The 22,144-nt window shown below is 43.0% G+C and overlaps 1 protein-coding gene across 10 annotated transcripts in view; it reads right to left on the bottom strand.

Moving 5' to 3' along the window:
- The window catches only part of LOC146570074 (unconventional myosin-IXAb-like), a 164,961-nt gene that overhangs the window by 16,848 nt on the left and 125,969 nt on the right, over nt 1–22,144 (bottom strand). For 8 of the 10 annotated variants that reach the window (XM_085282873.1, XM_085282875.1, XM_085282878.1 and 5 more), the window contains 18 exons: nt 17,790–17,911; nt 15,183–15,324; nt 13,568–13,763; nt 12,227–12,346; nt 9,041–9,116; nt 8,821–8,964; nt 7,861–7,900; nt 7,643–7,765; nt 7,419–7,499; nt 7,216–7,326; nt 6,853–6,975; nt 6,588–6,737; nt 5,030–5,331; nt 3,405–4,610; nt 2,669–2,753; nt 2,261–2,461; nt 238–335; nt 46–149 (listed from right to left, as the gene is read on the bottom strand). In XM_085282873.1, coding sequence (XP_085138999.1) covers nt 46–149; nt 238–335; nt 2,261–2,461; nt 2,669–2,753; nt 3,405–4,610; nt 5,030–5,331; nt 6,588–6,737; nt 6,853–6,975; nt 7,216–7,326; nt 7,419–7,499; nt 7,643–7,765; nt 7,861–7,900; nt 8,821–8,964; nt 9,041–9,116; nt 12,227–12,346; nt 13,568–13,763; nt 15,183–15,324; nt 17,790–17,911 — 3,424 coding nt within the window. The remainder of the gene's footprint in view (nt 1–45; nt 150–237; nt 336–2,260; nt 2,462–2,668; nt 2,754–3,404; nt 4,611–5,029; nt 5,332–6,587; nt 6,738–6,852; nt 6,976–7,215; nt 7,327–7,418; nt 7,500–7,642; nt 7,766–7,860; nt 7,901–8,820; nt 8,965–9,040; nt 9,117–12,226; nt 12,347–13,567; nt 13,764–15,182; nt 15,325–17,789; nt 17,912–22,144) is intronic. The other 2 variants (XM_085282879.1, XM_085282880.1) reach the window with 2 other exon arrangements.

Genomic DNA, 22,144 nt, shown 5'->3' with positions numbered 1-22,144 from the left:
TGCTCAGAGGCTGTATGTGGCATGCTGAATAGCTTTTATTTTTACCATGTGTTTCTCCAACTTCACTCATGCTGGCCTGCTTCTCCCTTGACAGTTTTTTCTCACTGTGTTTCGTTTTACTCCAGAATCGCATCTTCCCTCTCATCCTGCTGAAAAAACAAAACAAAACAAAACAAAAAACTTCAACATCTAGCATAAAAAGTAAGATGTGACAAGAGAAAGTTGAGGAAGATCTACCTTCCATCTTGACTGGAGGTTTTCCTGAGGATCTCCATCTTGCCCAAGTCCCCTGATGACATGGTCTTATGGATTTTCTTCTGGTCTTTGTGAGACGACTGGAGAGAAAGATACAGTGAGTGAGAAAGACCACAAAACATATTTATAATCTGTCAGCTGACACGACTGTGACATGTTTTGATTAAGAATTCTGCAGAGTTTTATGGTTTTAGCAGAGTTTATTTGCAAAACTATAACTACTAAATTACTACTTCGAATAAATAAATGATCACATTAACTTCATGTGAAGAAACTGAAAAAATCGGCACCATAAACATGCACAGGCCTGATAATGAGAGTGTGTGATAGGCAAACAGAAGTCATATGTGTTAGACTGTGTAGGAAAATCTCATTGTTAGTGAGAAGTTACTCTGGTCCAGCTTTAATTGGCTCCAGCATGCAGGAGCAGTGCCGTGCAGTGCAATACGAGATGTTTTGTTTCAAGGACGGGTCAAGTTTGGGAGGTCAGAATATGAGAGAACAACGTCTTTGACCACATCACACGAGTCAAACGAGTTTGCGCTGGGACAGTCTGCGTTCAGTGCTGTAAAAGAAGAATATCTAAATAAACTCATTCTGAGTTTTAGCATTTTATTTTTCCTTCATGACAGATGCAAAACTGTGAGCAGTTTGGTCTAAGAGGATTTGTAATTTAACATGGTGAGGGGGACAACCACAGGTAGATAAGCTGAGGCTTCACCTATCATGTTGAATTTTCATTCACAGATACCACTGAGCTGTTTTTTACATCTTCTATTATTGTGAACCTATTGTGCTCAGTTTTAGCTCCACACTGTTACACATACCGTTTTCTCTAGCCAAGCTCCATTCTGTAGTCTTGCCCTTGCTGTAGGTCATTAGTTCAGTGTTTGACCTACGCATCTTTCTTTTGATTGGCTTACGCTCACAGACAAAAGGTTTAAATGGCAGGTGGGTGTGGCTTCTGTGCTGAGATGACCATATTAGAGATGATATTATCCTCTGTAATACGTCTGAGATGGAGGGTTTAGAGCAGTCTGAAGCTCACGCTTTAGGCTTGCAGGGATTACTTGATCTGTGGACATGTTTAATATGAGCTTCCTTCATTGTTTCATTACATATTCAGGGCTGGAGCTACACACCGACTCAAATAGCTGCTTGTTAAAACCACAGTGTGCTTCCATCACGTCACAAAGCAGAAATTCTCTCTTTAACATCAAAGTGAGCTCACTGCACTCAAACGACTTCCACAGTCGCCAGATCTCAATCCAACAGAGCACATCTGGAATGTGGTGCGACGGCATATTAGCATCATGAATATGCAGCACATTTATGCGTGACACTATCATGTCAAGATGGATCAAAATCTCCAGGAAGTGTTTCTAGCACCGTACTGAATCTGTGCCACGATGAATTCATCAGTTTAGAAGGCAAGGTAACTAATGACCAATGAGTATATATCACAGGAAATATAGGAAAGCATAATAGGTTCAGGTTACGAATAATTATGAGCTTTCAAAACTTGATGACTTTGCACTTCACTCTGTAAATCTGTAAATTTTGTATCTAATGAAACAATGCAAGCGAAGTGACCCTGTTGCATTTAGAACCTGTCTGAATAATTTAAGGATGATGACATTTTTGCAAAGCACATATTATCTGAATTAAACTAGCTGATAGAGCAAAGTGAAAACGGTAGTGTGGTCGAGAAGCTTGGACTTAGTTTCAAACTAGCAGCCACCAAAGCAGTGTGCAAGGCCATTCACAGCACCAAGTGACCTTTATCAGCACTGAGGAAAAACACAAACAGCGCTGCCATATTTAGCAGAGAAACATGTTTTTGGTCTGACAGCGTTGAAAAACTGAAAGTGGGGTTAGCAGTGTTAAAAGGCTCGTCCCCCTGTCGTGTGGCCAGATGCACATGAGAAGAAGGTAGAGAGGGGGACCGAAGTGGACAGGTTACTCGCACGGAGGTCAGGTGACCGCCGCAGACCCGGTATTTTACCATCTCGGAGTCACTGTGACAGTCAGCGTCGGGGTGGGAGTGTGGGGGAGACAGAGAGGGGGGCAGCGTGCAGGAGTGGGCGGGGATGTAGTATTCATCATCATCATCCGACTGGGTCGCCCCCTCTGAGTTACAGCGAGTCAGGAAGTCGGAGCGCGTCCGGGACATTCGGGCTTTCTTTTTGGGGCCGGGGCGGCCCACCTGCTTCCAGGCAACCATAAGAATATATCAGCTGTGTGTGTATGTGTGTGTTTGTTGGCGTGCTTGTATTTACTTGTTTTGTGTCTTAAACTTGACTCAAAGTAAATAAAAATCTCAATCTTGAGTCTGAACTGAATGAGTAAAGATAACAATAATTACGATGTGCAAATGAAATTAAAGTGATGTGTAGAAGCTGCAGGCTCCTACCTCTCTGCTTCTGGATCCAGCAGACTTGGAATCATCTCTGAACATGGCGAGAGATCGTTCCTGGTTCACCAAATCCTTATCGGACCTGCATCAAATCACCACAGTTTAAAAGGTCCTACTTTGAGTTAACTGGTCTCTTTAAAAAGCGCTAATGAAGTCGACTTTTTTTTGTAATGAAGGAAAACTGGTGATACAGATTTGGGGAAATGAATCATTAGCCTTTAAACAGCACTGCAGGCTTGCAGCTGTTCATATTGCACTTTCAAAATAAAATGACTCGGATTAAGTGAGTTGATTTTTGGCATCTTCTTTAAGCAATTCTTCTTAAGCATCTTCTTTTGGCCATCACAATATTTAAGGGTTATGTTCACCAGCTCCAAGGGATGAAACTGTGCACCTATCTGGCCCAGGTTGTTCTATTGACACCATATGAAGACCTAGCTTAACACAACTGTGCAACTATCCACTGGGACTATTCACTCTACACGCCTCCTGCTTGTCCTGGCTAACTCAAAAAGATTCTCCCTTCCAGCAGATAAAGACCCCTCCACCCCCTCCATGGAATAGACCACGAGGTAAACAGTTTGCTTTGAGGAGTTTTCTTCCATTCAATCGAAACAGAAGAGGCACTGCAGGTGTGTTCATGGCGTTCCATTTAAATAGCTTCAGTGCACTCTGGAGAGGCAAATATACGCCTCGGCCCTGCTAAACAAACACAAAAGCACAGTTTACTTACTTGGAGAACGGCAGCTTGCGCCTGGGTGGGGAGAACACAGTACTAGAGGGTTTCTCCACCATGTTCACAATCACAGTCTGGGCGTTGCTCTTCTTCTGGGCCTTTGGAGGTTTGGTGTCCAGGACCGGGCTGGGGGCCTCCTTTGCTGACCTAATCGTCTTCCTCTCCTGCAGAGTGGGGAGTACGGCAGGAACGCTGCATGTGGGCTTCAGGGCAATTTTGATGTCCATCTCTGCGGAACAAATCCCTGGACCTTCCTGACTCTCTCCACGAGTGAAGGGAGCCTTTGAAGACTTACCGACCACAAATATGTCTCTCTTGGCTTGGGTGGAAATGCCGAGAGGCTGCTCCCTGTCTGATGCTATCTCAAGGCCTGCAATAGGGGTCATTTGGGCATTGGGTGCTCCTGTTTGAGAAGCTCTTTCTAGAGTTTGGGCTGCCAGCAGCTCTCCCTCTTCCAAAGGACTCTCTTTCTGCATACTGATCAACACCACTACAGGCCTTCGAGACGTGGACTCCCTTCTTTCTCTGTAAGAACTGCTGGGGCTTTCAGATTTTGGTTCATGAGCTGGACTTTGGTCAGAAGCAATATAAAAAGTTGCCCTCGGGGCCTCCACTTTGTTTGGCAACTCAGTCACAGGCTTTTCATTATAGTTGGAATCTCTCACCCCCTGCTGAAGTTGAATATCCAGCGTCTTGGGCTGTTCCTGAAGTACACTGAGCTGAGAACTATATTCTCCGGAGCCTTCAGTTTCCATGTCTTCCACACTGAGAACTTCAAAACTTCCTTGACTAGCCGGGGACCCTTGGGGTGAATGTCTGTGATGCTCATCCGGTTGAGAGCTGCTGCTGCTGTTTGGGACCGGGTCTTCTGGCAGCGAACCCCCCAAGCTGGTACTTCGGACTTTAAGAAGCTCCAGGCTGAACTGTGCCTGCTCCAGCTCTCTCATTCGTCTGCTCTCTCGTTTCGACCGGTTCTTATGGCTGCTCTCGTCTGTGCTCCTGCTTCGCTCCAAGTCATCTTCTTTTTCCATCTCTGCTCCATAAAGTGAAACAGACTTAGAGTCTTCGGGGAGCTGTGCAGAGATGTCCTGGCCATAACTCTCCAGTCCGGATGAGGCGGGCTCTCTTCTTCCTGCCTCCATCGCTGCTGACAGACTTGTTTGTTCACCAAGTCTCTCGTGCTGCTCCTTGAAGTCTCTAAACCTGGAAACAGTAATAGTGAGGAAACAGAAGCCTATTATCCACATAGGCACCACCATGATTTTACTTCCTGTGCCAAAAACTTGGGTTTCTACACATTTTCACATAAAACACCACTTGGTGGCAGCAGATACAACTGTGAATCCTAGACTGTGCATACAGACAGATAGTGCAGGTGTCCCTTTGGATTGTTTGAAGTGTGTTCGAGTTCAACACTGTTTTGTTTTTTTTAAACCAGCAATAAGGTCTCCAAAGTAGCCCTGGTTAGAATTCCTGTGTAAATCTCATTGTTGCATTTAAACAAAATGCAGCCAATGTTAATGTGTCAGTGCATCAGTCCAACTATACAAATAAACACGCTGTATTTAAAAGACACTAATCAGTTGATTCAAACTACCTACAAGCTCAACTCCTTCACTCACCTGAGTCGAGCGAGGTATCCTCTGCTCCTCGCCTGTAACTGTATCATCGCTGCGTGCGTTCTGTGGTAACGCCTCCTCTCCCTGGATCCCTTCCAGGCTGTCTGAATTGCAGTAGCTGCCAGAGCCCTCCGATGGCAGCAGTTTTTCCAGCTCCTCTGTATGACGATCGCTGAATCCCGCCAGTGCAGGAACTTTCTCCTCTCTCTGTAACCCCTCCAAGCCGCCTGCAGACACAACGCCGCTCCCTCCTCAACGCTCAGGTCAATGGTGGACTGCCTGAAGAGGCAGAAACGCCACCATCGCTGAAAGAGAAAGAAAAGCACGGTGAGACAAAATAGATGTGAGGGAAAAAAGTCAGGCTGGGGATCCTTGAATATGTTGAGCTAAGCTTTGAATATTTTTTTAAAAGAAAAAGATGCTCATCCCCCTTTGGGACCACCTAAAATATGTGCATATCTGTGAGGCTAAACTGACGCAGTTTATGTAAGAGATGTATGAAATTTGACGCCTGTTATTCATTCACTATGTCAAATCAATATGATGCAGTATGACTGACACCGCTGGAATGTTTGATTCAGAAAACTCCTCACGTTATTTTGATTAAGCCCAACTCCAAAACTTGAACTGTAATCTTGGAAGGCCCACGCAGAAATGCAACCAACAAGCACAGAATAAAAATCCCACATGTGACAGTTTATGTTTCGATGCTCTGATATTCTCTCGTAAAAGTTATCTGTGCCTGAATGGATCCTGCTCTGGAATGACCTGGTGTGTTTTCTTTCAGTCTCATGAGGATTTGGACAGCTTCTCTCCAAGAACTCTTCCAGAAAAAACAGAAAGAGCAAATTTGTTGTCTTTCATCCTCTCTCTACCACTTAGTGCTGCATCGTTTTTTCCACAGTATTTACTCTGTAGCACACGTGTTATTTCTTTCTTATAACTCATTAAAAATGTAACATATTCAGTCATCATTTAATACAGTAGCTTTATACTTAATTTCATACAATTTTATTCGTATAGCACCAAATCACCAAAAACCTATCAAAAGCTTTCATGGCTTTTGCTTCCACTAGATCGATCGTGCTCACCAAAGTAAGCTAAATAGCAACTGACTTTGGCCTTTTAGATGAAAACACACTGCTCTGGATTTATAACAAGACAAATGAAAGCTGAATACACTCAGGCAAAGGCGGTGCCTGACTCAGGACATCCACTGGAGCATTATCTGGTATATGGATGCAATCGCATTAACATGGATTTTGTGTTAGAGACTTTGCTAGTTAAAGACCAAGAAGACAAATATCATACTTTATATCCCAACGCAGCATCATTGAAGGTCAGAGCTCTCCTGTGAGGACACAAGTGCTTATCATCTCAAAAGGAGAGACTATGTTTTAAGAACCATGACACTTAAAGAGTTAATACACAGCTATTAATCATCTAATGCTTAAACAGTCCCAGACTGGATTAGTGATACCCTTCGAGCATTAAGGAGAACAGAGGAACAAAGCTATAGAATTGGACCACTTCTTAGGCCCATCCCATCACAGCGTCTCACCTGAATGGTGCACGCAGCTCGTCTCATGTTGACAAAGTGCTTCCTCTCCAGAACTGCCCTGAAGCGGCGCTGCAGCATGACGATTCTCCGCAGGACCTCCTGGTGCAGGAGGGTCTGAAGACGCTGGCGCTCGGCCTCGCGCAGGAACACCTGCATCATACAGAAACATTAGGTAAAGTGAAGTTGCTGAAGTCCACTGCATGGGACATTTTAAAAAAACATATAGAGAGAAGGACAGTCCATTTATAATTTCCAGAATTCGTACCATGGTGCTGCCCACTTGGTACCCAGCAGGGGGCAGGTGGATCCGTCTGAAGAACTCCCTGACGCCCGACTTTGTGGGGCTAGTGCCCCGAGGCAGCAGCACATGGAAGTGATGCACAAAGTCCTGAAAAAGGATTTTTGTATGTTCATTTTCTGGTGATTCATTTTGTGATGAAAATACAACATTAAAAACGTGTTTTGTTACATGAAGACAGAGTTCTGGTTAAGATTAAATACAGCAAGGAAATCTAAACATCATGACAAATGTTATTTTCTCAATAAAGTAAAACATCTTTTAAGCAACATAGTGATAACATGGCTTTGGCTGTGGATCTGCAGCGCAGTTGCGTTAGGAGGGGATTACCTGAAAGGTGTACTTGCTGCTGTAACCTGATTGTCTGATCCGGACGGTTTCCAGCATACCTGTGTACCTCAGCTGTCTGAGCACCAGACTGTCGTTGAAGCGCAGCGGCAGCTAAGTGGGACAGAAAAACAACAGGAGCGCTTAAACACAATCCAGCAGTCGGTCACTAAGAGGAGTGGAGGCTATTCTGCAGGAGCGATCACCTTCTCAGCGTTGGAGCGAATGCACTTGACAAAGTACGGCTCCGACTGATCCAGAGTCTCCATCAGCTTATTGAGCGACGCCTGCACACACAAACTGAAATGATCACACTTTTGCTCTTTGTTGTTACTGATGCTGCTGCACGTGCTCGTGCTGCCGTCTGCTGTGTCACCAGTGTTGTTGTAATTCTTTGAGTGCTCCAGCAGAGGGAGAAAGCGGCACTGACCTGGAACTGAGCGCTGATGCTGGGAGGCTTCTTCTTCTTGTGCAGATGAAGCAGAGACTTGGTGATGCGGTCGTGGAGCGTCACGCTGCTCAGGTAGCGCAGAGACTTAATGTCCAGCAAGTGCTGCGCACAAAAACCCGGATCATTTACAAACCTGTGTATCACTGAAGTGAATGAACACCTACTAAGTTTTGCGTAGTGTCAGGTCAGCGTCTTACCTTGGGAAGAGTTGGTTTAGTTTTGCAGTTTTTGTTTCTCCTGAACATGAGAAATTATAATTAGCAGATATTATCAGCAGACTCAACAGCTATTAACATCTTTTATTTCCTCTGTATTAGTGCTGATACGCTCTCTTATCCCTTCTTACAATCCAGCCTTACAGGCCTTACAGTATGCTGGGGGAAAGCGCCTTAAAAACCATTGCTTTAAAGACAGCCTATTATACTTGTCTGTATTTTTTGCCAGCTATACTCTATACTGTTACAGTGACATTATATTAAACATGCCAAAGTTTTGATTCATGAAGTCTGTGTGTGTGGATAATCCCTGTGACTCACAGTCTGCTCAAAACGGCTGCTTTTAGACAGCTATTTCCTTCCTTGGCTCTGTATGATGTTAATGACTGCAGATAGCCCTCAAATGGGCACGAAGATCTGGCTGTCAGCACCAGAAGCCTGACACATCTGCCGTTTAAACCTCCAGTTTACAACTGGGGAAGCCAATCAGAAGATTCAGACAGCGTATGAACAGCACCAAGTTAGAGTGTAAGATATCCAAGGAGTTTTTAAAACTGTGACTGACGCAAAGCTACTTTAGTAGAGTCCAAGAATAAAATTAGTTAGCAGGAAATGAGCAGAATAGGCTCCATTTAAAGCGTATCACTACTAATATTAGACCAACAGGGGCGGGCGAAGCTCAGGAAGTAGAGTGGATTGTCTACTAATTGGAAGGTCAATGGTTTTAAATTGCTCCTGATGTATTGTGTGAGTGTGTGGGTGATAGATAAAAGAGCTTGAAGTGCACAGAACAAAGCACTGTATGATTGCGTGTGCATGGGTGAATGCATGCTTGCAGGGTAAAAGCGCTTCGAGTGCTCAGCGTGATATACTGGATTGAGAATTATCAAAAACAAACAAGCAAACAAAAAGACTACTGTGACTTTGTGATATGTCACTCACATTAGAATTCCCTGAGCTCTCTCTAGGAGCTTGCTGTTGTTCGAATTGAGGAAGATCCCATCTTCTTCCAGCGCGGGGCTTCCCATTGAAGAGAGGCGACCCGACCTGGAGGTGCGACCATTACATCCAACGCTGTAGCCATCCCTACAGGGAGGGAGGAAGAGTGAAGATCAGCACAGAGGCATTTTATTTAATACTAATAATACACACTCGAACTTACCAGCTGGCCTTCTCATTGAGGGCGTTGGTGCCTTGAAGATCTGACAAGGGGGTGCGGGGATTCTTCCTGGTTATACCTGGATAGGAAGTGGTGAAGGGAGGAAAAGGAAAGGAAATACAAAAAGGAGTCAAAGGTCACAGGGTTTATCAACACCTACATCTCACTCACCCCGTGTTTGAAGCCACAGCATTAAGATCCAGCGCTTAAGGGTCTCCACTAATCCCCTAACTCCAACTCTCTACCGTTCTTCGTTTTCACTGCTCTAACACACTTCTTCTTTATACATGACAAACAACTATCTTCAGGGCAGTATCTCTGTCCCACTTGGACTCTATTAGAGTGGCTTTGCTATCTGAAACAAGCTATTTTAGCCTTCTTCTGATTGGCTGCCCTAAACAGCAGGTGCAAAAGAAAATTGCCCAGATTACCCGTAATTTGGGCATTACAGATATTATCTTAACAAGGCTCTTTCAAAGCAAAATATAAACATTACAGTATATGACTGTTTTCACAGGCTTACTTGTAGTAACCATGACTAGTACACAGATGTCGAGGTGCAAAATCATCAGACTTTCTCTTTTACAGGAAAAAATAAAGACTTGAGAAATTCTCTTGGGAATTTCCTTTGAAATGAGTTGCATTGCTGGAAAGCTGCTAAATCCCACTTCTGCAAAGTGCTGCTTTACAACATTAGGATACATGACATGACTTGAAGTATGCAAAAACACACTCAGGCACACAAATGTGATTATCAGTGCTGAAAGGAGTGATAAAGGACGGCCAGAAAAACCGTGGGTGTCATTAAACCCTTCTGGTCTACAGAGACCTGATTCATTTGTCCGATCACTCATGCGTGGGAAAATTTTTGGTTATGAGCTTTGCTCCTAGGCTGAGTCAATCTGCCCAGAGCTCAGAGTGACCCACATACCTGATTTCTTATTAATGGCTGCAACAGAACCAGTTTACCGGGCCTCAAAACCACAAGTCACCCATTATGATCTATACAGCACAGGATTCATTCCTTTCATTAGGCCGAGCTATGTGCCTTCTTAACTCACAAGGAATCAATCCATTTAAAAACCTCTTTCACAAGGATCACCTTCCAAACTCTACTTAGATATGAATCATAACAATTCAATATAGTACCATTTAATACATAAGTGAAGATAAAACACATTAAACCTCAAAAATTACATCAATTTTCAAAAGAATGCCTCTCATATTCTTAGCAAATTGAATTTAAATGATCAATACCAAAAAATATTGCACGCTCAAATAAGTGCTGACCTTTCAGTTTTACAGAGGGTCCCTATTATTCTGGCTTCAAATTTATTGAAATATTGACCCTGCAAACCTATCTTTAAAATCTGACAAAACAAATCCACATATGAGGACAAGCGAAATCCCACATCCTTATTATTTATAAGGATAACACTCATCATACGAACGTGAAGGGTGCAATATGCAAGATTATATATGCAAGAAATATAGCTTTGTGTCAAAGACATCTGTGTTGTATATCTACTGAAGTTGGGATAGTATTCAGCTAGGACCAGCTGTACCTTTCCGTAATACCAATTTATAGCTCAAGAGGAGCTACTGACTCATCCTAGTGTCCAGTCTGTCGAACTAACACGAAAAGAAGAAGCAGCGCTCCCCAGAGATTGTTTTTCACTTTTATACAGTCTATATACAAAGCAGGCAGTCAATAAATGAAACAAAAACATGATGACTGCAGATCCTGGGAACCAGCAGTAATGTGTGACCTGCCTTGGATTGCGTTGAATCCATGCAAAGCCTACCAGGTTGCCTATGCAGGCAGCTGATGTTGTTGCCAGCTTTTATACTTTTGCATGACACAGTGTACTGGTGTAAATCCCAGCGTGTAGGTGATAGCATGTACAAAACTCCTGCTAAACTGCTAAGACTAGCCAGACTCTCAAACTAATGTGTTTGTAAGTGCTACACTTTTTAGTGACATTCAACACATAATTTGTTTATGTATTGTTTTTGGGAGATTTTCTTTCTCTTAGACTAGTCGACTTGCCTAAATACTTTCTGCTATTTAAAAAACTAGCGTCCAAAGATTAGCATGGTAGGCTAGTTGGCGATTCTAAATCAGTTGTAGGTATGAGAAATATAAAGTGCTTTAGGTGTATAGACAGGGGTGCACATAAGTGGTCCACAGGTGCGCATTCGCTGTCAAAATAAAAGACGTGCACCAGATAAAAAGTTGCAACGCGCGTTTGCGTCCATATAAAAAGCACTGTTTTTGTCCGCTAGAGTCGGATTTTCACGGCATATTCTGCACCACATCTCTATGTGTTCATCATTTGTTTGAAGCCAGCTCACCTCCTGCAACTACTTTTCCGAGAATACACGCTTCTTTTGTGGTTCGGACTCCTGACATTTCTTTGGAGGTGGAGGAAGACCAAAGTAATTGCTTAAAGGAGCTTCTTCGACATCTTTAAGAGTTCTAAACAAATGTCTGTCCTCCTGAAAATCTTATGTACGCAAACACGCGTTGCAACTTCATATCTGGTGCACGTCTTTTATTTTGACAGCGAATGCGCACCTGCGGACCACTTATGTGCACCCCTGTGTATAGACTGACCTGCCGTATGAACATATGGTTCATTATAGTTGATTTGTAGTTTTAAGTGCCTTGAGTGGTCAGTTAGACTAGAGTGCTACAAAACTGTGTGTAGGCTGCACTTTTAGCCTAGCATCGCTTACACCCGCAGCAAGCCTAGTTTGCCTTTCAAGTCAGTCATGGAGGTTGGTTGTTGACTGATGATGTAACAATTATTGGCAAGTGAAACAAAAGAAAGCCACACTAAGAAACAAAAGTAACACTGCCACTTCTAGGCTAAACTGTTTCACATATTCCACCTTTGCAAAACAAAAAATCATAAGTAAGGTGAGGAATAGAGAAAAACACAAATAACTAATACAAACTGTTATTTCAGTTTGATCAGTCTCAATTTTTGGTTAATAATCCATAAAACATGAAACATGTATGAACAAAATACTGCAAAAATCCATGACAATCCTTTTGCAGCACAAAACCGTATCCATGGTGAAATCACAGTGTGTGGGACTGAACTGAGGCTGCACACAAGTCTCTCCAACTTTCTTCCCACCGTCTATTAGTATGAATGTGTGCAGGAAACTCCGGTTACTTACTGTATTTCTCATCTTTGCATCTTTGAAGGATCTCGAGGCTCCGCTGGTGAACAGGGTGGTGAAGAAAACTGAAGCTGTCAACGGTTTTAACAACAGCACAGGGAACTGCTGCATCATTCCCTAAACCAGAGAGAGGGAGAGAAAATATGACAGTAAAGTCCAGTCAAGCATCTATCAGGAATATTAAACATAATAATGGTTATACTGTGAGTGGATTAAGTCACTAAGCTCTTTGGAGTTTGGAGGTTAGATCTACACAGAGAGTAGATAAGCTGGGAATAATGAACCAACTCCATCACAACAACCTACTGTCATTCAAAACCATGAGTCAAATGCTTATGAATGCCGACTATTGATTTTTAATACTGAAGGTTTGACGTAGTTCCTCTGGTGCCCACTGTAGTGGTACCGAATCTGTCCTCACAGAATCTATAAAAGATTGAAAACCTTGCTAAACTTCCTAAAGCGAACAAAAGGCAAAGCAAAATTTTCAATTGTGGAAGTTTGTAGCCGAGCTCCTGTTCAACCATGAGCACACCCCCCTGCACTTTTTACATAGCCTGGCTACTTGAGTCCCGACTGAAGACAGAAAGTTTATTATGATAAGGTAAATACACCAACTAACCATGTACAAATATTTAAAAAGGCCCACATCTTAACAATCAATCATTTTTCTGTAGCTCCTACTGTCAGCTTGGTTAATATTTGCGATGCGCAGTTTAGCTTATGGAAAACAATACTACACACCTGTATACTTAATATATTTGAATGTATAGCTAGTCACTGTTATCCTCATTTTGGACAAAGAAATGTTATCAAATAGTAATCTGAGACAAACTCCGAAAGTTTCTGTAAATATAATTTCTTCTGAAAATGAATGCAGAAAACACCATAAAAGTATCTGTAGCACCTGCAGGTAAGTTAGTCTTTCGTAACAACTATAGGGGGAGAGAGTGCTTTTACTTCAAGTCTTCATACCATAATTACCTGACATCTAACATGGCTTGCTGTGCTGTTATTTGTACACACAGCCCAGCCAACAGTTTTGGATTATGAAATAGTGTTTTTGGAAGGTTTCCATGTCTGTACACTGCACCCATAAGTTTTCAGATGCAGCTTGCTAAACCATGCTTTCCAGTGTTAGCTAACAGCTTTAACAGTCTATTCTCTCACCCATGTGTGGTCACATTTAGCATAAAAAAGTTTTTTATTTTTTTTTAAAGAAGTTGTGGCTGCAACAGCCATCTTTTATATACAGTCTATTATGGCAGAACATTTTTTTTCCTGGCCTTTAACTTTAACGGTTTACTGCATATACTGAACCTGCAGGGTGTTCTTCACCTGTTTTTTTGTGGGTGTGTCTGCGTCCAGCCTCCCTGAACGCCACATGAGCTCTGAAGTAAGCGCGGAGCACGGCCCAGCGAAAGGTCGCCACGGGGTCGATTCCCATCAGGCCGCAGATGAAGGCGTTCTTGCTGCTCTTGAGCAAGGCCACAATGTCGGGACGCATGTGGTCAGTGTTCTTCTCCCTGAAGTCCTGGATGAAGGAAAGACGTGTTTTCAAAACTGAGTAACAGCCTATTTCTTTCATTTAAAGAAGAACGTTAGGCAACCTTTGTAGGACTAAAGCATGAAAGCACAAAGCTGAAGTATTACAACAAACAAGGACCTTAGTTATTGCTGTGGCTGCGATTTTATTTCTTGTTTGTAAAGCTGTGGAAAGGCACTTGGCAGCAGAGTTTGCAACTATTTATGGGCAAATGTTTCACCTCTTTTCTTTACTCAGTTGTGTGGATAGAGTTAAATAGCTTGCATGATAGCGCCATCGATTTTCATCTAAGACTTGGCAAGAATGCAAATACATATTAGTATCTAAAATGTCAAAATATTGCTTTAATCTTCAAAGCCATAATTAAAATGAAGCAGTTTTACAGCCTGTAAATATGTACTTAATTCACGCTTGTTGTCATGCACCTTTCGCTTCACATTAAGCACGAGGTGAGGAAAAATCTTTTCACACATCCATACGAGTGGAGAAACACATGCCCCACGCCCTCTGCCCCATCTGTCTGTAAGGAATGAAATATTCCAACTTGAAGTGGTGCTATCATAACAAAGCTTGAACTATAAACCCTTCTCTGTCCATATGAAACAAATCAGCTGTGCGCTCGCTGCCGAGCCAACGTCAGGCACATTTCACGTCTGCGGCTCTCGCTGCACGGTTTGCACCAAACGACTCACTGGCTCTGAGCAAATATAAGATATTTTTCCACAGCTGAGATAACCAGCTGTTATGGATTTATATTATACAGTGAAACAACAATACGCTCGATCCAGTCCAGCACATGTGCTTCTTATCAAAACGCAGCTGGGAAACGAGCAGAGAATTAGATCTAACTGCAAAAATAGGTCGACAGAACAAGCAGATCTGCGGCAGGGTTTCAGGATCCATAAAGACTCGAGTGAAGTGAGACAGCTCAGACTATCAAAATCTCAATTTGATGCAAACGAAAGGTAGAAAAGTGGATGTCAGATTCCGAACTGTAGTTCCTGGCTTCATCAGTAAATTGATGTTATCACTGGAGACATGTCTCCTAACACTTTATTTAAAATGAAGTCCGCAGCAAAATTAACAGATATCAGTGGAAAAAAATCTCTTTTTTTCACGTAACTGTTTGTGCCAGCGTGCTCGGTTTAATGCCTAATTTTGGGTTCATTCGCAGCTATTAGCAGGTGGGGCCGTTCTGTAAATCCAGGGCAGCAACAGAGCAAACGGTACATAACTCCTGGATTACTGTTACAGTTGGCTGCCCTGAGATTATAAGCAATTACCAACACGTGCAGGGTCGGGGACACGGTGAAACTACAACGCTGAGGCTAGGATGATCATCGGTGGTGACGTGCTACTGTAAAAAGCAGATCAGATCTTTTGCATGACAGCAGAGACTCGTCTTACCTTGACTCCGTACTTGACTTTCCCAGCGTAGTGTCTGATGATGAAGGCAGGCTCCATGACAGTGGGGAACTCGATGTAGCTGTTTCCTTCATGCTGACGCTTGAACTTGTCCAGCAAGGTCTGATTGGAAGCTTGAGGGAAACTGCAAAGACATTGATTTCATCAGGCTCGCATTCAAAGTCTCTAAAGACCAAAGTGGACACACTTTGGTCTTTAGAGACTTTTTATCTTCTGATTATTTCAGGAAAATAAAAAATAAGTTACAAACATTACCACCACCTGCCACATTTTTCCCACACATCTGCTTTCCTGCACTTCTCAAGCGCTCATCCCATTCCTCTAACCCCAAGAGATTAAAACTCCCTGTCACATATTTAATCCCATGATTTAAATTTAACCACAAGGGTGCTTACGAGGCCTCCACTTGCACATTCTTCTTTGGTATTTTCACCTCTGCTTTATGGACATTTAAGCCATTAACTACTAACCTCTGCTGGCTGGATCAACATTCCTGGAGATGTTTCATATCACCTCTCCTCCCTGCACCTCCAGACCGCCCTGCCTACCCAGGTGGAGGTCCTGAAGTTTGATGCTGTTAAAGTCAAAATGAGCCCCCACACTCGTCTGATTCTGCAGTAACATAATCCATCTCTCCAGAGGCCCTGAAGGCTGCACTAGCTGTGAGTGATGAGATCTCCAAGAGACTTTCCTTCTTTTGCTATAGTCATTTAGCATGAAGCTCCTTCCTGCGGCAGCACAAACCCTGGGAGAGATCCTGTCTGCCTCATTTTTTTCTTCAGAGATCCCCCTTTGACCCTATTTCTTCAAAATTGCTTCCCCACACCCCAACACGCACACACGCTGTACGAACAAATACATACACGGCATTCGGTCCACTCCCAATGTTATTACATCCAGATGAAGCAGCTACGCTAAGTGGCAGGTAAGATGACAGCTAACATAGATAAATATGGTTCCAAAGATGCACCGCCTGGTGTGTTTTTCTATGCGAGGGGGCTGGGGGAGCATTTGATTTGATTTATGAAGAAGAAAGATGCCGAGACAGAGAGCTGACCCGCAGTACAATGTTTCACCATAGGAAAGGCAGAGAAAAAGCACAACCTGTTACAGTAAAAGTGGGGGAGGAATCAGTATATCTTTGGTTAAACCCTGGTACGAGTCCCAGTGTTGGTATCGATCAGGCTAATGAATGAAAAGCCTGCAGAGGGAGCAATCGGTCTCTTCAGTTTAACAGATGCACGAAAGTAGTTTCCGTGTAGCGTGACCATCATTGATGAAGCACACTGCAAGGGGACAAAGTTTAAAAGCAAGAACCAAACTGCAAGCAATAAAAGACCTATCTATACTCTGCTCTTCAACTGGTTTCACCAATAATCAGCTACATTTATATCCTCTCCTCATGTTTAGTGAAAATCCCAATAATCAGACAACCCATTTGAATAAGCACTTGGCAACAGTGGGAAGGAAAAACTCCCTTTTAACAGGAAAAGAAACAGGAAGAAACTATCTAACGCAACTGGTTAAGTGTGAGGGGAGGGAGACAGGACAAAAGACACACAGATTAATGATAACCAATGATTAAAAGCAGAGTTGTGTATAAACACAAAGAGAGCAAAAGCAGGTGAGTAAAATAGAAACACTCATGGGAAGCCCCCAGCAGCCAAGGGTCTATTGCAGTATAACTAAGGCTACGTCTACACTAGCCCGGATAAATTTGAAAACTGTGTTTTTGTCTGAAAACGCTCTGTGTCCACACTAGCGTTTTCAGTCGTTTTCACAGAGTTGTGCGTCCACATTGAAACAGACGAAAACGCTTATGTTCCAGTACTGCGCATGCGTGAAACGCAAGAAGATTCGACCTGCCTCGTTTCTGTCTGCCGTTTATTTACTTTCCGGGTCTCTGAAACGTTGCGGCAAAATGTTGAGGAAAAGTTTTTTTAAATGGACTAACAATGAGGTGGAGTTGTTGCTGCGAGTAACACAAAGGTACAAAGTTGTAAAAGCGAGTGAGAATAAAATAATTTGAAGAAAAGCTATCTGGAGCATGTACAGACTGATATTAATCTTTAATAGGGCTGTCAAAATTAAGTGCAAACAAAACAACTGCTGTATAATGCCCTCCGCTATCTTAGTTTAATTGGTCACATGACTGCATCACATGACTAAAATGTGTCATCCGTTTCAAAACGTCTCCGAGTTCGCTGTCCACACTGCAACGCGAAAAACGGCCTTTTCAAATGTATCCGCTTTGGAGAGCTTTTTCAAAACGCTGTGTTTTCCTTTACCGAAAACGCCGTCTCAGTGTGGACCAGAGGCCAAAATGGAGAGAAAAAGATGTGTTTTCAAACGAAAACGTATTAGTGTGGACATGGACTGAGGAAGGGTCACCTGAAGCCTCCCTGAGAACCCATGCTCAGTTTTCAGGCCTCTGATTCCATTTTATAGTTGATAAAATACACCGTTTCCCTTATAACACATGGAGGAAACCAGCAGTTGTGCAATATCTTGCAGAAAATGGTTCGACTGACAGTTTTAATGATTATCTAGTAAACAAACACGATCCATGCTAATCAACAGGTGCCGTACTTGCACTCCTCGTCCAGCAGGTGGAACAGAGCTGTGGGTTTCTTGCTGATTAGGTTGATGCAGCCACTGTTGTCGATGTAGTCGATGTTGTGCCAGGTGATGCCCTCTGCCCTGTACTCTTCCTGCAAGCAAGAACAAACAGACAGGAGAAGGATGGTCAGTAACTTTGCGAAACACAAATGAAGCGAGACAAAAAACCCGTGTGTTGATGTCTTTGATCGCTATGTAGCTAAAGTCTGACAGGATTTCTTGCATATGCTGTTCTTCTGAATTGCTTTCATATTTTCCCACAGGCATATCTATCAATCAGTCTCTAGCTGCACTACAGCACGAGAGGTTAAGCATCTTACACACGCAGCAGAGCTGTTTACCAGCGCTGCAACCAAACATGTTCTGTTTTGCATGAGATTTTGACTTTGATAAGCATGGTTCGTACAGGCCAAAGAGTATGCTTATGCTTGTGCTGGCTTTCCATAGAACTCAATCAGGAAGTCTTCAGTGATGATTTCATTCCGCTGAAAAACCTGAGCCACCATTAGGAAAACACCTGGCTGCTTGCAGACTGTCAGAAAAAGCCATTTGGCAAGATCTGTCTGCCTCTGAAAGATATGACCCTGGTACCCTTGACACCCCTAAGTAAGAAATCAGCGAGCCTCTGCCAGCTGGAGGCGGAAAGCATGAAAAGTTGATTGGGGCGGGATGAGGTTAACGTTCTGCTCTACTAAGAAAACTACTGTTGAGGTACATTTGAGAAAGTCATGTAAACAGGTCCTGCTCCAAAACCTTGCAGGTTAGAGAGTGTCTTTCAGTTAGGCTGCTGGAAAAGAGGATGCACACTCAGCAAAAGGTTTAATGGCAAGCACCACCAAAGCAGAAACCTGGCTGAAAAAAAACCACAAGAAAAGAGGGTGGGGGTATCAGATTAATCAGCTGGACAGCATTAAACAAGCAGCCAATATCCAAAGACAGTAAGAACAATGAATTGATAATTGTGCTACGATTAGAGCCTTCATGTTCGACGACACGGGCTACACTGCAAACAAGTCCTCAGAAATCTCCTGATCACTGAAAATGACTGGATTGGTTGTTTGCATGAGCTCTTAATACGAGTTTAGCGACCTCTAGTGGGCGTGTGTGAGCTCATGTAAAATGAGCACTTATATCGCTACCCTTACACCTCTTTTGCGCAGACACAGTGTGGGTCCTGGTGCTGAGCCAGACTGCCTTTTGAGAACATTATTACACCTTGTCGCTAGCAGAAGTTGGAGTCAATCACATCAGCCAAAAACTGCTTTCTTACAGCACTGAGCAGTCACATATTTTTGCCTACCAAATTTGTGGTGGAAGCTTTTGCTTTGAACAGATTCTAGACTGGGCCCCAACCATAGGTAAGTTGATTGGACATAACGTTTTTAGTGGGAGAAACGTTTCTGTCGCACGACAGACAGGCGACCTGCCCATGATGTACTCAGTCAGATATCCCCGTGGCAGCTGGACTCAACCCTGAATTGGATACATGGAAGAAAATGGATGGATTCAAAGACTTCCTAAAGCTTTCTTACCATGTCTAATCCTCAAAAAGGGTTTACTTGAACCTAAAAAGTACTCAACAAGTGAAAATTCCTCACCACACTCCATCTTCTGTTTCCCAGCAAAAAGTTGGGTGTGTTTGTACCCTGGCAATAAGTCAATTCAAAAACAAGCAGTAACACAGGAATGTGCATAATGATTAATGACTAATCCTAAAATAAACCCAATTGTAAATGTGACTGTATGGGAACAAGTTCAGGGTTTATGTGTGCTTGGCATTTTTAGGTGTCATAGTGTAGTTCAGTCTTACATTTACATGTTTGCATCCTTTATATGGCTTTATTAGAGAGCAAATATAGTGGAACATATGCTGGCCATTTGTTAAACTGAATAGCGATCAAAAATTCAAAGCGGAGCTGCAACATAGTTTCACATATGCAACATGTCTGCCCTGTCCTTGTTTTAGGCTGCTGAATCACCGATGAGGCATTTAGAACATGTGGCGTGTTTTGCTTTTATTCCGAGGTCGCACCGGATCAAGTAAAATAAAAACAGAGGCGTAAAGAAGTTTAAATCTTTTTTTGTTTAAATCTCATCAAGGACGAGCGCCGGCACTGCTGGCCGACGCGGTTCATCTGGCTACATTTGTTGTGTCTGTGAGAGTTTGTGAACATGCACACTCAGTCAGAGAGAGAGGGGCAATTAGATACAGACACTCTGATAATGAGATAAGCACACACACGCAAGCACTAATCAGCCATTTTATTACATAGGCACATTAACGTAAACAGCCCGACCCAGCAGACAGAGGACTACAAAGTGGTGACTCAGTATGTGAAGAATGTACAGAAGGTCTTTCAGTCATGATTCAACCAAACAGCAAACCAGATCCGACAACTTAGAAACAGCTGCTTTAGGAATTTTCTTTATGCACTGCAGAGCGACCCTCTAATTTTTATATGCAAGACCCTATTCATGGAAGTCCTGTTAACACAGTAATTGAGAGTAGCAAATAAATGCCAATCAAGGTCTCGTTCTAGTTGAGCTGGCAGAAAGGAGAGCTCAGATGAAAAAATGCTAACAGAGGAGACGCACTAAAGCTATATCCAGTCTGATATGTTTTTATTTTAAAGTCGTTTTTAAAGTGGAAGTGATCCCTGCTCATTGGAGCATTTCCAAAATGATTTCTACCTTTACTGACACGTCTGTTTAAAAATATTACACTGACCATTCAGTGGGCACAGGTGCTGGTGTAAACAGGAAGCAGATGGTGGGTTTGCTTGGAGAAAATATAACAGAGGAAGAAGAGAAATGGCTAAAAGAAGAAAGATTCCTTTGCCTGGACCATTGGTCTCAGGATTTGCAGCTGAGTGTGAAGCAGCTGGGATGAGAATTAGCAAGTCTGAGGCCACAGTTCTCAGTGGGGAAAAGGATGGAGAGCCCACACTGGGTCAAGAAAGAGTCACCGCCCCAACAGGAGGACTTCAAGTTTCTCAGAGTTCTTGTTCACAAGTGAGGGGAGAAAAAAAGAGCGAGACGAGCAGATTGTGTGGTACACGGAGGAGAGACGAGAGGCCTGAGCGTAAAAATGTTCATTTACTCCCTAATCTACTACTCCTAACCTTACCTGTGCTCACAAAATCTTGGTAGAATGACATCGAGGACAGAAGTGGGGGAAACAAACTTCCTGCAAAGGGTGTCCGGGCTCTCCCTTTGACAGGGGGGAAGACGATCAAGGTCACTTGCCTGCTTGTTTTTTTTGTGACTGTACAGATTTGTTCACGGAGTGTCTCCACAAAAACTCTCAGCTATCTTTGTGACGCCTGTTATTTGGGCAGCTATTAAAAAACATTATCAAAATTAACTTAATTTTAATCAGTTTTGGGGCACTGAAAAAAGTACTTCTACTACCTTTTCTGTGGATGGGTGTTTAGTTCTGATTTAAACTCATACCAAGTTTAACTCAGACTCTGTTGAGGGCTATCTTTCTGTCTTTGTCTCTGAAATATAAGGCTGATAAGATTTCCCCAGTACAATAGAGGCTTCAGATCCTCCACAAAACATGATGAAATAAATTTGGCAAAACCAAACCACTGTAAACAGAGAGAGATGTAACTGATATTGGACCCCTAAAATCCAATCTGCAAGCAATAAAAGCCCTCAAACCTCCCGCTAAGTCGAAAGTGAGCCGGGAGTTCTGTTGCGGTCGATGAGGTTGGTCAGGATTTGTGGTCATCCTTCCATCCATTAGTCAACCATGTGTCTGTTCTCTCCTGCGTAACTCAGTGCAGCATTCAAGCAACCCAGATTGTGTTTGGCTGAAAGCCCCGGTGTAGAGGTGAGGGAGGGTGTGTGTGTGTGTGTTTCTCGATTGCTCCTGCTATCTCTCCACTCCCTCCGTCTTTATATTTCTAACTCACTAAGCTCCCTGTCTCTCTTATTATGACAGCAGAGTGTTTTTATTGAGCGGACAGGAGGAACAGTGGTGCAATAATTGGAGATGGAGCAAGTTCTCGTGGTTTTAAAAGGGTGAGGAGAAAAAGACGTCAAAACTGGCAGAGATGCAAAAAAAAAAAAAAAGACGGGCTGGAGTGTGTGCTTTGGGGAAAAAGGGGCATCCAGAAAGGAGAAAACTAGCAGAGACCAGAGACCATGAAATGTCAAAGAAAATTCAAAGACTTATCCATTAATGTTGTAAGGTTGGTGGGTCCTCAGTTAAAGTTTTGCATTCGGCTCCAGTTAGTGTCATTACTGGCAGCATGAAGCCATAAATGGACACTACAAAGGTTGCACAAGTAGTCCGACTGCTCCAGGATGGCACATCA

This window comes from Mchenga conophoros, linkage group LG7 (genome assembly GCF_057382185.1).
Source record: "Mchenga conophoros isolate Kocher_MC1m ecotype Shallow Benthic linkage group LG7, M_conophoros_male_GT1.1, whole genome shotgun sequence".
NCBI lineage: Eukaryota > Metazoa > Chordata > Actinopteri > Cichliformes > Cichlidae > Mchenga > Mchenga conophoros.
This window is presented reverse-complemented; position numbering and strand designations above follow the sequence as displayed.